The sequence below is a fragment of the Mustela nigripes genome, chromosome 6 (genome assembly GCF_022355385.1).
Source record: "Mustela nigripes isolate SB6536 chromosome 6, MUSNIG.SB6536, whole genome shotgun sequence".
Classification (NCBI taxonomy): domain Eukaryota; kingdom Metazoa; phylum Chordata; class Mammalia; order Carnivora; family Mustelidae; genus Mustela; species Mustela nigripes.
The window spans coordinates 79,176,421-79,192,851 of NC_081562.1; the positions used below are offsets into that span (position 1 = coordinate 79,176,421).

Sequence of the window (16,431 nt, forward strand, 5' to 3'; positions counted from 1 at the left end):
TTTTCATATTTGGGCCTAAGTGAAGTTCTTTAAGGCTAAAAGCTAATTTCTGAAAATAAACATAATGAAGCCTATACCTTAGAAGTCTATTATTAATTTTAGATAAAAAGAAAAGAATTTTATTCTAAATATGCATGCAACTTTAACTGAACATAACCTTTGGTTATTTAAAACACTCTTATGGGGAAAAACCAAATTTTCAGAATTTTGTTTAGTATTTTTTAAAAGAAGATCCAGCATATAACTCAAGAGGAAACATGTACAGGAAGTCAGAGGACTTAAGCTCAGTATGAACTGAACTGCGTGTTTGTTCAAGGGGCTCTTCTTGCCTTCTAAGAATTTACATCAACCACAGACCTCCATGAAATTGCACGAATCACATGTTGGTCGTTTACTAGAAATGTTTACCAAGGTAATTGTCATCTTCTGGTTTTCCAGAATAGCTGTGCTGAAGAATATCAATGTTTGTTGCTCCTGGGGGAATCTTGACAACAACATTATAACCTGCAATATAATTTTATACACGTTAACTTTCATAAGCTGATGGCCCAGAGGCTGTTTTGGCTGAATGACTAAAAACACTGAATAGCACAGACTTAATTTCATTTTATCTTTGAAAAGGTGATTCACAGACCTGTACCCCTGGGGATAAAAATATATGTTTATAAAAAATAAAAAATTAAAAAAAAAAAAATTAAAAAATGATAGTGTTCACTCTTTTTGCATCTATGCATTACACTATTACTAAGGATTGAAGGAAAAATAGCTGTCTTAAAATACACAGTTTGGGGGCACCTGGGTGGCTCAGCGGGTTAAAGCCTCTGCCTTCGGCTCAGGTCATGATCCCAGGGTCCTGGGATTGAGCCCCTGCATTGAACTCTATGCTTGTCTGGAGCCTGCTTCCCCCCCTCTCTATGCCTGCCTCTCTGCCTACTTGTGATCTCTTTCTGTCAAATAAATAAAAACTGAAATCTTAAAAAAAAAAAAGAAATACACAGTTTGGGATCCTTAAGGTACAACCATTTTTTCTTCTAAAATTCTAGACTAGAATTGAGACAGAGTGAATATTATAGTTCCCAAGATATTTAGAACACATTCATTTTTTAAATTTTACACTAATACTTTTAGATTGTATACTTCCCACTGCGGGAAAAAAGAGAGGATTTCAAATATTATTCACCAATTCTGAAGATATCAAAATAGTTGCTCATTGTTCCATGTTTACACAGAGAGTCAGTGAACAGCAAAATAATGAAAGTAACATTTTTTTAAGCTTTTAGCTTCCAGGGAAAGCAGAATTCCTATAGCTATCCCAAAATTTTACATGATTTTCAAAAGTCTACTAACAAATTGTCATGAGAAAAGTTAAGCATTTATGGGAAGGAAATGAAAACAATATTTCTATTTTATGAGACCAAATTCAACAACACTGGCGGTGCTCAGAAGATGAGGAAATACTTCATATTAAAAAAAAAAAAAAAGGGCGCCTGGGTGGCTCAGTGGGTTAAGCCGCTGCCTTCGGCTCAGGTCATGATCTCAGGGTCCTGGGATCGAGTCCCGCGTCGGGCTCTCTGCTCAGCAGGGAGCCTGCTTTCCTCTCTCTCTCTCTGCCTGCCTTTCCATCTACTTGTGATTTCTCTCTGTCAAATAAATAAATAAAATCTTTAAAAAAAAAAAATTAAAAAAAAATAAAAATTTAAAAAAAAAAAAAAAAAGAATGTTTTCCCTTTACTACACTCATTACATAGTTTTCCAAATACTCTGATTTTTCAAGTCCACAATTTTGGTCTAGTGAGTATTCTAAGTTCCCTTTCCTTATTAGTTTTTCCTTCTATTTAATACATGAGTAAAAGGCGTTGCACGGGTTTTTCTTGTACACTAACTTTGATAAATATGGAATGAAATTAAAAGGAAGTTCTAAAAAAGATCAAATTTGTAGCTTTGATGTGAGGTTACCTTGTATGTTTTTAGAGTGCTTTATATCCATTTAAGGCATCAACATTTTGAATATAAAGTGATACATGGTCTTCTGATTCTGACTACACTATATGCACATTGGTTTTAAGTCATCAGTCTACAAGAATTTTATGATTTTTTTCACAATAAAATATTCCTACTATGTCCTATTTATGTCATCTCAGTTAAGGTTTTTGAAGAAAGCAATTCCTAGACCTTACAAATGTGAAAGACAAAGGCTACCACCAGGGGGCAGAAATGTGACAAATGCTACAAACAAATGAGTTCAGTATCTTTTTCCATTTGCAAACTGATTATTAATTCCTAATACAATTTTGGCAAGGTTATATATTTGATCCTAATTTGGCACATGTGGCTTCAAATAGAAAAAAATGTTTTTCAGTGACTAGAGCCCAAACTTTGATACATATGCCACTGGTTTTAACAAGGGATCAAATGTGTGTGGCTCTCATGAACTAATGAATCCTAACTATAAAAATCATGTCATGGCTAGCAACTAAGATTCTTAAGCATCACCAGAGTATAGATGTACTATACTTTTGATACAGATTAATATATAAATTCTGTGTTTGAAATTATACTGCTTTAATTGAAGCAATTCACACTAACTTAACTCTGTTCAAACTAAAAAATCTATTTTTCATTTTGCAAGAAAGCTTCTAAAGGGCTACATTTGTTACCATACAAAGCATAAGGTTTCCTAGAAAAGTCTCAGAAAACATCCACTATATTCTCATAAAATTTTTAAAGAAAAATGAAATCATGGCCAAATATAAGTTATAAATATAATCCAGATACTTCCTGAAAAACCAAACACAATAATCCCAAATCAACACTTGAATTAATGGTTTCTTCACCTTTAATCAACACTTGAATTAATGGTTTCTTCACCTTTAATCATGTTTAATATATCAATAAGAAACCCAGCAGATAAGATAGCTTATAGAAAAAAGTGGTTTAGGGACGCCTGGGTGGCTCAGCTGGTTAAGCGGCTGCCTTCGGCTCAGGTCATGATCCCAGCGTCCTGGGATCGAGTCCCGCATCAGGCTCCTTGCTCGGCGGGGAGCCTGCTTCTCCCTCTGCCTCTGCCTACCACTCTGTCTGCTTGTGCTCACTCTCGCTCCTCTCTCTCTCTCTGACAAATAAATAAATAAATAAAATCTTAAAAAAAAGAAAGAAAGAAAGAAAGAAAAATGTGGTTTAAGTGATGAAAAGTAATTGAAAGCAAGTTTCCTGAAAAAATTATGAGTATTACATTTCAGGTTACAGGAACATCAATAAAGACACTATTAATTGGGGGGCTATTCAAACATCATTATTAAATAGCACTGGATTTACTCTAATAAACGCACCTACTGTATTTTCAAGAATCAGATTTGCCTTGAGCAGATGAACTCATTAATTCAAGGATACATCTTGTATAATCTTTTTATATTTAGGAATACAAAATATTTTGTTTTTTTATATGTAGGAAAGTTTTACTAATCATTTTGAACTAAGGGTACAGAAAAGGCAAAACAATAAACCATTATTATTCCTTCATTATATACTCCATTATGATATCAAAAAGAAGGGAAAATTGAAAACAAATACACAGCTTACCATAATGAGCACTATTGAAGACACCTGCCATTGTCCTGCATGAAGAATTATCCCCACCACACACTCCACATTTGTCTCTCTTTGCCTTAGAGTTTAACACATGATCACAGCCAGCTTGCTTCAAAATAACAATGATGATAATCAGTATTATAAAAGTGACTAACTATAAGTATGATGCTTTGACAAACTTTTCACAAATATTCTTTCGATTAATGGGAGCTTTGGTACAACAGGATTTTTCAGAATATCTACTGATTTTGTTGTACATGAACATTTTCACACACCTTCGCATCACACGGCTGAAAAAAGTGTTCTGCGAAGGGTTATCCACATACCCTCCTGTATCAAAACCACATGGGATGGCATTTAAAAAGGCAGATTCCCAGATTTTCTGAATTAAAAATCCTTGGAGGAAAAACTAGGAATCTGGGACACCTGGGAGGCTCAGGCGGTTAAGCTTCTGCCTTCAGCTCAGGTCATGATCCCAAGGTCCTGGGATCGAGCCCCAGTTTGGCTCCCTGCTCAGGGAGGAGTCTGCTTCTCCTTCTCCTCCCCTGCTCTCTCACTTATGTTCTTTCTCAAAGAAAATCTTTCAAAAAACAAAAAACAAAAAGCTAGGAATCTGCATTGAAACAAATATGGACCACAGTTCCTATGTCCACTGTCTATTTAAGCCATTCTTTAAAGAACTATTAATCCAAAGAGACAAAAAGTACGATTGGGTAAGTAACATATTTAAAATAACTTCCAAAGATGTCTTTCATGATTTTGTAACTCGTGATTTTAGAACTCTGGGAATAAACGGAGTCCACTTGAAAATTTATTTCTCCAATACTAATAAACAGCCTAGTAAGTTGTGTTTATGTTAAGAATGAATAGTTGGATAAAGGTTGACAGGGAACTGTTTGGTTCAGGGGTTTAAAAGAACAAGTGCAGTTCTCCATGCAGATATACTGCAGTAACTCTTAGCTCTTTAGAATACTTCTCTAGGGTGCCTGGGTGGCTCAGTGGGTTAAGCCGCTGCCTTCGGCTCAGGTCATGATCTCAGGGTCCTGGGATCGAGTCCCGCATCGGGCTCTCTGTTCAGCAGGGGCCTGCTTCCTTCCCTTCCCCTCTCTCTGCCTGCTGTGATCTCTGTCAAATAAATAAATAAAAATCTTAAAAAAAAAAAAAAAAAAAAAGAATACTTCTCTAAAGTTTCATGATCAGGTGAGAAACTTTCATAAGCTTCAGTCTTTTATACACAAGGCAAATATTTCCAAAACGAATTTTAAGCTGATGTTTTCTGAAAGTAATAGGCATCTGTAAGTTCAGAAAACCACTGTTTTTCATTGTGTAGGATTCTGTGCTGTTAATTTACACAAAACTTTAATTTTTCAGGCCACTGAGTCCCCTTTTTCTAGTCTCTGGTTCCCTTTGAACACCTCATTGACCTTTGAATGCAAAGCATTTCATCACCAGATAGATGCTTGGCTAAGAGAAAATTGGTACCTTAACCCAAGGAATGAGTTCATAATATTCCATTCATATTCTTTATACAGAATTCATTATCCTAGTTCTCAAACTCACCATTGTTAAGAGCACCTTCTGCAATGTGTGTGCTTTAATTCCAGGCTTCATCCGCTTCTCACCTAGAATCTGAAGTGGCTGACCTATATCTGATTCTCTCCTAACCCAGTATATTCTGAAGATTCTAACATGCAGATCAAATCACATCTCTCACTCAACTCCAAATCCTTCTAGAGACCTCCAGGACTTCAGAAAAAAGGTGCATTTAACAACTAGTCCCTATCCAACCAGTCCATGAGCATTCTCTGAACCATTTACACACTTCTCCATAGAACACTTCTTCCTCACTATTCCTATGCCACCTTGCTGATGACCCCATAGCCCTGCATTTGAATTGTTCATGTGTCTATCTCCCCTACAAATCTGTGACCACCTCTGATTTTCCCTCTGCTACAGTCTTTCATCCAGGAGACTAGACAAGTAGCCAACATTTTAGTACGTGCTCAGTGAAGGTCTGAATATGCTCAGGAAGTTAAAGACAAGGATGAAAAGAGGGAGGAAGGAGGGGTGCCTGGGTGGCACAGTCAGTTAAGCACCTGACTCTTGGTTTCAGCTCAGGTCATGATCTCAGGTCATGAGATGGAGCCCAACATCAGAGTCCACATGGCATTCGCTTAGGTTTCTCTCTTCCTCTCCCTACCCCCTCTCAAATAAATAGATGTTATTTTTAAAAAGAGAGAGGGAGAAAGAAAGAAAAGAGGGAAGGGGTAATATCATCACTAACCAACAGGGAGAGGTCACCAGGGAAGGTCACATTTGAAGTAGCCAAAGGACTTTACAACTGTGTGTCCTAAGATTTTCTTTTTAAGAAGCTGATTCTCTGTATGCAAAACAAAATCAAGAAATTTATTTTAATGTTTCATGAATCACTCTTGATGACAGAGAGCTGCCTAGTAACAAGGTCTCCTGACCATATTCCTACCAAAAGGGTGACAGCCCCCAAGAGTACTGCAATGGGATTTACAGGCACGGATTCTGAGGTAACAGAAGTAATACGCGGTTAGAGAAAGAATATTCTGACAGGCACGTTAAACGCAAGTTTACTTACCCTACAGAGTCCTTGAACACAGATGTCATTAGTTTCGGTCCCACAAGGAGTACCATCAGCAACCCTATCCTTCAACTGGTAGAAGTTAGTGGTTCCGGCAACCCGACAATAGAGTTTACAGCGATCTTTTATGGCAACTGTAAGAAAAGGTTCAATTTGGGGTGTACAGTAAGACAGCTGTGTGTTCCTAAGTCTCAAGAAATTTTTCCATCAAAAAATATTCTAACTACTTACTCCCACTGTATTTTGGAAGCCACCTCACATTAGGGGAAAGACCATTGATGTTGAAATGTTTACCATCAAAATCAGAGCACTGCTTCTCTCGAAAGTCTTGCTTGCCTTTTGGACATGAATCAGTGTTACATGATCGAAATTTCATCCTGCGGCCCACACAGTACTTTCCTCCGTTTCTTGGCCTAGTCAAATTCATTACATTTTAAAGCACATCAGTACAATGTTCTTTCTGCCGTTTACTTCTAAAACTGTTCCATTCTGTCCCAGGATCCGGAAAACCACCTATGTCCCATTGATACTTTTTTTGTTTAACAGAAGTACGTTAAATGGTTCTTAAGCAATTCAATGGCTAATACACTGTAAAAATACTCATTTTCAGGTGGACGCTATGGCCTAGAGGGCAGCAATGATAACTTATTCATGACTTGGTTAACTCACAGGGAACTAATGATGGGATTTTGTTTCAAAATGTCAATTAGGGTTTGTTCATTTGGGGAGGTTAAAAAAAAAACAAAAACAAAAACAAAAAACCTAGTGAACCACAGATGATGAAGACAAGACCATGTTAAAGAAATATAAAGGCATCTTTGTTGTGTATATACCACTTATCACTCACTTCAAAGACTTTCATGGTATTAATTTCTATCCACCCATCTCTTTATTTCAACTTATGCTGGAAAATAAAAACTCTTATTGTTGGTATTTTTTAAATATAAAGACTTCAAGCATAATTCAGATGATCTGAAATTCAAATGAACTGTGTCATTTCAGAGTGTGTCCTGTCTAGGCATTAGGTTGCTGGGGGGAGGGGGATTGGGGGAAGGGGAGTGGGGTTATGGACTGGGGAGGGTATGTGCTATGGTGAGTGCTGTGAAGTGTGTAAACCTGTTGATTCACAGACCTGTACCCTGGGGGATAAAAATATATGTTTATAAAAATTTTTTTAAAAACTCTTTATGGCCTACCAATTTATGTATCATAACAATAGACAAAAGTCAAATAGACAAGTCAAAAGCTTATGGAATCCTACATCTTTGTGCTTCAGTACTTAGTCAAGTTAAACACACTGATGCATCTATAACATGAGAAGCAGAGAAAGAAACAATGACATGTCAAATTACATAAAACAGTAAAAAATGGGTAATGAAAATGTGTTTTTTTATGCAGAAGAGCCAAGACACAGTTAATGGAGCCAGGAATTCCAACGGAAACACAGTAAATAAAAAAATGCCATTACAGTACTGTCATTTTTACAACTCTTTCTCAAATTTACACTAAATCAGATTTTTTAAAAAAGAAAGTGATCCTATCTTAATTCAGATTCTAAAGATTAAGCTAGCTAATTTTTTTTTCAAGGATTGAATCTACTGAGATAAGGTAATATGGTTTAACATATCCCAGAAGTTAGTTCTAAGTCTCAGAAACTTACAGACTGACCTCCAGTTTAGAAGTGAATGAAACTGATGTTTACTTTCTGGTGCCTTGAGATAATCTTAATTTACAGTGACATAAAAAAGACATACTCGGGGCGATTACAGAGCCTGGTTGTGCTCTTGATTCCACCTCCACATGTTCTTGAACAAGAGCTGTATGGTCCCCATGGTCCCCATTCACCGTCTACAGGACGAGCTTCCATTTCTTTGTTTACGCACAGCCCATGGTGGCAATGCTTTAAAAACAAAAACAAAAACATAAAGTGATTCGTATGTTCCCAGTTAGAATATCGGTAATTAGAATAGCATAAATATCCATAAAGAAAATGTACACAACTGAAAGCACAATATTAACCCAGAAATGTGATTCCTTTTGACCCTCTTATAAATATTTTCTGAATATTTGCTAAGTAACTATAAAAAGATTTGTGGAATCAAGAAAGAACAGGAAATTTCCTTGCCTTTGAGATTTTGAGTCCCATTGGCAGAGGGAAGACCTGTTGTATGGGGAAAGTGTAGTAAAATGAAGTGTAGTAAATGAAAGTGTAGTAAAATGAAAAGTGAATAATACAATATACATCTGTGATTCCGGTTTGCTATGCAAAGATATAGATCACTCTCCCACTCTTTAAGCTAACTTCTTACTTCATCTCATCCAAAGTCTCAATGATCACTTTCATATATTCATCAAGAAAATTGAAATGTACAAAAGAATCTGCTCACTATCTCCTAGTACTCCTGCTATTCCCCCACCTAACAGCACCTGTGCTCAGTACTCAGCCATCCCACCTGTTAGGATTCATGAAAAGTCAAAGATCCTAGGGAAAGTCAATCTCTCTACCTGTGCACATAATCCCAACCCCTTACTGCTCAACACAGCACTACAACAGTTCTCCGATCTTTCCTACATCATCACTGTTTCAGTCTCCGCTAGATCAAAACTAACGAGAAGTGGTCCATGCACTGTTGCCCGTCATTGCAAAGAGTACAGAAGCTGAAAGTTAGCGCTTAGAAATGTTCATAGGATTTGATAGTAATTCCATGTTTATCAAAATTAATGTATTTTTTTAAAGATTTTATTTATTTATTTGACAGAGAGAGAGAGAGAGAGAGAAAGAGAGGTCACAGAGAGGCAGGCAGAGAGACACGGGGAGGCAGGCTCCACGCCCAGCAGAGAGCCCAATGAGGGGCTCGATCCCAGGCTCCTGAGATCACAACCTGAGCCGAAGCCAGAGGCCCAACCCACTGAGCCACCCACGGGCCCCTATCAAAATTAATTTAAAAGTTGGCTTATAGTGCCATTGTATTACCTGTAAGGTGACTGTTACTGTATATGGTCTCTGTTCCTTTCTGATCTACCACTTGTAGGCTCTCTCTTTGCTTAGAGGACCCCTTTCAATATTTCCTATAGAGCTGGTTTGGTGTTTGCAAATTCTTTCAGTTTTTGTTTGTCCTGGAAGCTTTTAATCTCTCCTTCTATTTTCAATGATAGCCTAGCTGGATATAGTATTCTTGGCTGCATGTTTTTCTCGTTTAGTGCTCTGAAAATATCATGCCAGCTCTTTCTGGCCTGCCAGGTCTCTGTGGATAAGTCAGCTGCCAATCTAATATTTTTACCATTGTATGTTACAGACTTCTTTTCCCGGGCTGATATACACAATGGAATACTATGCAGCCATCAAAAGAAATGAAATCTTGCCATTTGCAACAACATGGATGGAACTAGAGTGTATCATGCTTAGTGAAATAAGTCAAGCAGAGAAAGACAACTCATATGATCTCCCTGATATGAGGAAGTGGTGATGCAACATGGGGGCTTAAGTGGGTAGGAGAAGAATCAATGAAACAAGATGGGATTGGGAGGGAGACAAACCATAAGTGACTCTTAATCTCACAAAAGAAACTGAGGGTTGCTGGGGGGAGGGGGGTTAGGAGAAGGGGGGTGGGGTTATGGACAATGGGGAGAGTATGTGCTTTGGTGAGTGCTGTGAAGTGTGTAAACCTGGTGATTCACAAACCTGTACCCCTGGGGATAAAAATATATGTTTATAAAAAATAAAAAATTTATTTATAAGTTGGCTTATATTTGTTCTCATGGTGGCAAAATACACAACATAAAATGTACCATCTTAACCGTTTTTAAGTGTACAGTTCAGTGGCATTAAAATGCATTCACACATTGTTGTCCAACCATCACCACTATCTATCCACGTAACTTTTCATCTTCTCCAACTGAAACTCTATACCCCTGAAACAATTAACTCCCCGCTCTCCCCTCCCTTGGCCCCCAGCCCCTGGCAACCACCATTCTACTTTCTGTTTGTAAGTACTAGACTACTCTAAATATCTAATTAAAATCATGCATTATATGGGGTGCCTGGGTGGCTCGGTTGTTAAGCGTCTGCCTTTAGCTCAGGTCATGATCCCAGTGTCCTGGGAACAAGCCAGGCATGGGACTCTCTGCTCAGCGGGGAGCCTGCTTCTCCCTCTGCCACACACTCTGCTTATGTTCCCTTTTTTGCTGTGTCTCTCTCTGTCAAATAAATATATAGAATCTTTAAAAAAATAAAATCATGCATCGTTTGTCTTTTTGGGGCTTATTTCCCTTAGCATACAGCATAATGTCCTCAAAGCTCATCCATGCTGTAGCATGTGTCAGAATTCCCTTCTTTTTAAGGCTGAATAATATTCCATTCTATGTGTAGATCACTTTTTGTTTATTCATCCATCCATGGATGGCCACTTGGGTGTCTCCCACCTCCTGGCTATTGTGAATAATGCAGATATGAACAGGAGTGTGCAGAGATCTCTTCAAGACTCTGTTTTCTGTTCTTTGGGATATACAGCCAAATGTGGTATACTGCTGCATCAGATAATTCTATTTTTAATTTAAAGATCTGTCACACTGTTTTCCATAGAAAAATTTGGCTTACATTTTGAATGTCTTTTTTTCTTTTTGCTTTTCTAGTCATTGTTGACATTTTATAAAGGTATCAGTTTGAATTATTAGAAATTTGAAAAAAAGACTGGTCCTTTACTAGAGATAATTTGAGAAGTGCTCCACTAGATCATTCTCAATATACAAACATACTTATTTCCCCTCTTTATTTTCTAAACATTTATTTAGAGAGAGAGCATGTGCACAAACACAGGGAGGGGCAGAGGGAGAGAAATCCTCAAGCAGACTCTCCAGTAAGCACAGAAGTAGTGCGGGTTCTATCCCAGGACCATGAGACCATGACCTGATTTGAAATCAAGAGTAGGATGCTCAACTGACTGAGCCACCTAAGTGCCCCATCTCTGTTCTTTAAAAACGAAACTCTTAGATCTCCCTTTTCTCACTAGCTACTGTTCTGTTTCTCCTTGAAAGAGCTGTCTGCACCCATTGTCTAAGGCTCAATGCCTGTGCTCTCATGGTCCCACCCGCCGTCTATCTGCTCTTGCGTACATCACCAATGGCCAGTTCTCAATCTTCTTCCTTGATTTAGCAGTATCATTCTTCCCCCCACCCCTTGGTTTCTAGGGCTCCACTTAATGCTAGAACATCCTGGGCTCAGATCTTGACTCATACATAAGCTGCTTATGCATCTTCATATGTCTAACAAACATTGTCTAACAAACATTGCGGACATTCACACCAAAACCCAAACTGCTGACCCCTCAAAATTCTGCTGAGTTGATTTGATTAAGCTAAAAACAGTCATCCTACCTCTAACGGTTCACATTTAATATGTTAGTAAGTGATCTAGTTCATTCAAAAACAAACCGACTGACTTTCAGTCATCACCCCAGTGATCCCAACTCTAGTGTAAGCCATCATCTTCTCTCGTCTCTATCACTGCCATACCTCTCTAAGTAGATCTGCTTCCAACTCGCCCCCTATAGTTTAGTCTCAACAGTTATCAGAACTTTTATTTCAAAAATTTACTAATTAGGTGACTCATCTGCTCAAATCCTTCAATTATTTCACTTCGAATAAATGCAGAGTTCTCACAATGGCTCACAACGCCCTACATGATACTCCTTCACTTACTTCCTACACATCTCTTTTCACCCCCCAGCCACAACGTCTTTCCTTGCTCTTCCTTGAACACTCCACCAATACCCAGGATTTAGGAGCTTACCTGGTGCTTTTGCCTGGAGCTCACTCCATAATAGCCTCCTTAGCTATTCCCTCATTTTCTTTAAGACAGCTCATTAGGCAACTTCCAGTAAGACCTATTTTGACCACGATGTTTTAAATTGTAATCTGCCCTCTCCTACCACAAAACTTCCAGTCCTTTTCTGGCTCTATTTTTCTTGTTCACAGCACTTATCAGTAGTATTATATTGTTTGTAATACTGTAGTCTCCCCCTAAAATGTAAGCTCCATGAAGGCAGGATTTTTTTCTCTTTTGTTTACTGATATATCCTCATCACTTAGAATAGTGTCTGACATATAGTAGACCCTTGATAAGTGTTTGTTGAATGAATGAATCCTAAAACCGAGTTTATTAGCAGAAAAAATTATTTGTTTCTTCCATTAGAACAAATCATTCAAAATGAGAAAGTCATATTAAAAGTGAAAAGAAAAATCTCAGAATAGAATGTACTATGTGCATGTAAGCTCTGGGGGCACCTGCAGAAACATTTCAAATAATCCCTGAGCACTATTTCTGATAAATCCACAAATGAAAAGGATATAATGTTATATTGTTTACCATGTACTAAATTAAGTCAGTGTCAGGTAAATTTCATTGTATTTTCATGCAAATGGATTTACCTCCACTTTCAAGTATTTAAAAGATACTCTATGTAACACAGTCACAAAATAAAGGGACTAAAAGAGAGTGTTATGGCAAAAAAGAAATAGGAATTTATTTAAAATTTCTCTTGAATAAAAGACCCACTGAATACTGAAAATGGCTAATGCATAGGAGCTCACTATTTTCAATTGTAATATGTTTTATTTAACTCAGTACATCTATTATTTCAACATGCAACTAATACAAAAAGCTAATGAAATATTTTACGTTCTTTTCTGGGAGTGCTAAGTCTTTAAAATTCAGGAGCTCACTATTTTCAATTAAAAAAAAATGAATTTATATCTACCTTGATCCCCACATGTTTTTACCCCAAATGCCATTTCTGCTTTTAACCTACACAAGCTTTAAAGAAGGTCCCAGTATCTCAACACATTTACCTTGAATTCCAACAAATCCAAGCTCTTCAAACCACCTCACTGGGGAATTATTCAAATGGCTAGTGAGCCAATGAAAAGATGCTCAAGATTGACGATAATCAGGATAATGCAAACTAAAACCACAACGATATTCCATTTTGCACCTAAAGGCTATTACTATGTTAAAAGATCAACAATATCAAAAATTGTCAAGAAATGCAGAGCAACTGGAACTTTCATACATTGACTGCGAGATGTATAAAATGATACACATATTAAAGATCAAACTCTAAAATTCAGTTGTAGCTTCCAACAATGAACAGAAGTCTGCTAGAATTCGGACCCTAACATAATTGGGCGCTCAACCATTTCAGAGTACTTCAGCTACAGCAAAAATTGCTAAAGTTCCAAACACAACTTCACTATTCAATTAATTTGTCATGTAAGCTATATTCACGGAAAACACACGCACTTCGATGGAACACATGAGAGACAAGGGTAGTAGCTGGTACAAATGTTTCAATTAACAGCTGGTGAAGCACAAGGTCAGCTAGGGAACCCAACTCAAGTTTCTACCTGTGAAGCTAACGAAGGAGGCAGCACTAGCCACCCCATTCCCAAGCCAGGGGCTCGGCGAGCTGAGAAGGTGCGAACAGAAATATATTCAGTGCAGACAACACTGGATACCAAGGCCAAGGGAACTTGCCTTCATCCTGAAGCACCAAGTACAAGCTGACTTCATCCTTACACGTTTATTGTGGCGAACCCTATCACTAAGCAGATTTAGATTAATTCATGCTGATGCTAGAATGGTGAAAATGTAGGATGTTCAGGCAATTTTAGGGGTACATTTTAAGACACTGACAACCAATAAATATCTGAAGAAGCCACTTAAAATTATTAATTATACTTAATTGAATTTTATGGGCAAAAATGTATACAATGGTAACATCCTTCAATTTGGGGAAATTGCTGAAATGTTAGGACCTTTATGTCTATCCTTCTTGTTAACAAGTCTATAATATATTTAGATAACTATCCACATAGTTACCTATATATCTTAAACATTCACCTGCTAGATCATGGGTGGAAATAAAGGTAAAATCAAAAATTTAATTCCTTGACTGTGTACTACATCAAACCAACACAGCAACATTGATTCACTAGCAGAGCAAAAGCTGATGAAAAGTGAAGAGCGTTGAAATGCAGAGCAATTCTTATCCTTGGGTAATCTCCTAATACAAGACTCACCCTTGGGGAAAACCTACCATCCCAGGACCACAGTTTGTCCCATCTGCCAGTGGCATGTGCTGAGTGCGACAGCCCTTGTGAACTCCTTCTGCACTCGTGCACCAGAGACGTCTGCACTGCTTCTGCACAGCAACAGAAAGCAGACAAGAGTAAAAGAACACTACGACCATGGAACTGATTTAGTGCAATGCACTGGTTTATACATTCACCTTACAGAATTCATGGTTTCCTGTCAGAGCTAGAAATAATTGGCAAAAAAAAAAAAAAAAAAAACCAACTTTAGAGGTAAACTGACGACTAGAACATAAACACATAAAATGGCAATGTTTCATTTTTAAGACTTTTTAGATTTTCATTATACATTGAACAATGGGAGAGAGAAACTGGAGTGGAAATATTCACAGTTATGGGAGACATTTTTTCTCTTTGCAAGACATTTTTCTAAAGGACTTTTTGTTGTTAAATGTTATTCACAAGGAGTTTCCAAAAGCCTCTTTTGATACGATGATAGAATGTATGAATAATGTGCATAGAAATACTGTATAATGTACACTGGTTTCCTACTTTGTGAATATAATGCATACTTTCAACTTTTGAACAAAGGGTTCTCAAGTTTTCACAAGAAGCAAAATCCACAGAGGTTCACAGGAGCTATACCCAAGATAATTCTCTTCTTCTTTCTGAATTTAAATTCAAAGTTTATTTAGTGTATAAGTCAGGTAAAAAAAGAAATGTATCTTTAACAAAAAAATTAAGTTAAATCTTCCCTCCTCCATACTGGATATTTAAGAGCCTAGTAACATTTTTTATTGTAAGTTTAAGATTTTAAAAACACTATTACTATGTGGAATGTGCTTTGCCTATCTCTGCACTCACTTTTTTGTTACATTCATTCATTCATTCATTCATTCAGTGAGCATTTAGTTTGTGACACCTAGTTTGTGGCAGATCCTGAATTAAACCCTGGGGATACATATTTCAATGAGCGAATGAGGCTGCACTCCTGGTCCAATGATCTCATGACCTAGGAGTGTCTCTAACTTATGAAAAATCCTCAAAGTTATAAAGTAATAAGAGCTTAGTGATAACAGGCCCTAACTTTCATTTCTACAGATTCAAATCTATGTAAATTAAAATGTAGCATACTCTATTAGGTTTCTGGGGCCTTTAATATAACTCATTATCAAGACACTTAAATTTTCTCTCCCCACCCCCAAAATAGTTATTTGAATATATTTGAATATAAATATTTGAATGCCTTTAATTTTCAATAAACTCTTGGTGTCTATTTTTTAAATGAGAATACTTCACCCAGGATTTTGTGAGGGTTAATAAAGATAATTTTTAAGTACCTAACACAGTACATGGCATATAATAAGACTAGATAAATTTTAGTTTCCCCTTTTTTAACCCCTTTCTGGCAAAGAGCAAATTTCTCTAAGACTTACAAACTCCCAAGATACATTTAGCTCACCTTCTGTTCAAGAGAATAAATGCACATTTTTGAAATATATTCTAACTGGAACTTCAGAGTTTTCAAAAAAAAGGGGGGACAATTTTTCTTACCAAGTAGGGACATACTTGTGATCCAGGACCAAACATAAGTTCACATTGCTTGTTTACATCATATATTAATCCAGGAAGTTGTGAAGACAGATCATATATTCTTCCATTTGGTTTGTCAAGAAGGCATTCCCCATGACCAGTACTGTACCAAGGACCGAAAAGTATTGTGAATATATGTGGATGTAAGGTTCTTTATCACATTTACAGTGTCCTATACTTTCAAAAGGAGTATCACTGTTTTTTTCATAATTTAGAAACCAGTTCTTACCAAAGTCTGGAAGAAAAACCTTGCAATTCACAAAGGACTTTTAAGGTGTTTGTTCTCATTTGAGCCCCACAACTGTTTTGATGATACAATTCTTAAAAAGAACAATGACAAATTCATCATAATATAATTTATGAATCACTCTATACTTTTGATCTATTTTGTTGCCCAACAGTAATGCCTTCTATTTAATGCTCAAATTGTCAAGATGCTAAAAAAAGGTTTTCATTTGAGAAAGTACACTATGAGTTCTAAACAACTAAACAAAGGAATTTCAGTAAGAGTTACGTTGTCTCCACTTTAAAGAGGTAGAGGTAGAGTTTAC

At 37.0% G+C, this 16,431-nt stretch overlaps 1 protein-coding gene across 1 annotated transcript in view; it reads right to left on the reverse strand.

Annotated features, from left to right (window-relative positions):
• Window positions 1-16,431, reverse strand: part of ADAMTS20 (ADAM metallopeptidase with thrombospondin type 1 motif 20) — a 189,468-nt gene that overhangs the window by 96,089 nt on the left and 76,948 nt on the right. The window contains exons 10-16 of the mRNA XM_059404802.1: window positions 15,842-15,983; window positions 14,293-14,397; window positions 7,954-8,099; window positions 6,431-6,612; window positions 6,197-6,333; window positions 3,580-3,697; window positions 409-504 (exon numbers count right to left, since the gene is read on the reverse strand). Coding sequence (XP_059260785.1) covers window positions 409-504; window positions 3,580-3,697; window positions 6,197-6,333; window positions 6,431-6,612; window positions 7,954-8,099; window positions 14,293-14,397; window positions 15,842-15,983 — 926 coding nt within the window. The remainder of the gene's footprint in view (window positions 1-408; window positions 505-3,579; window positions 3,698-6,196; window positions 6,334-6,430; window positions 6,613-7,953; window positions 8,100-14,292; window positions 14,398-15,841; window positions 15,984-16,431) is intronic.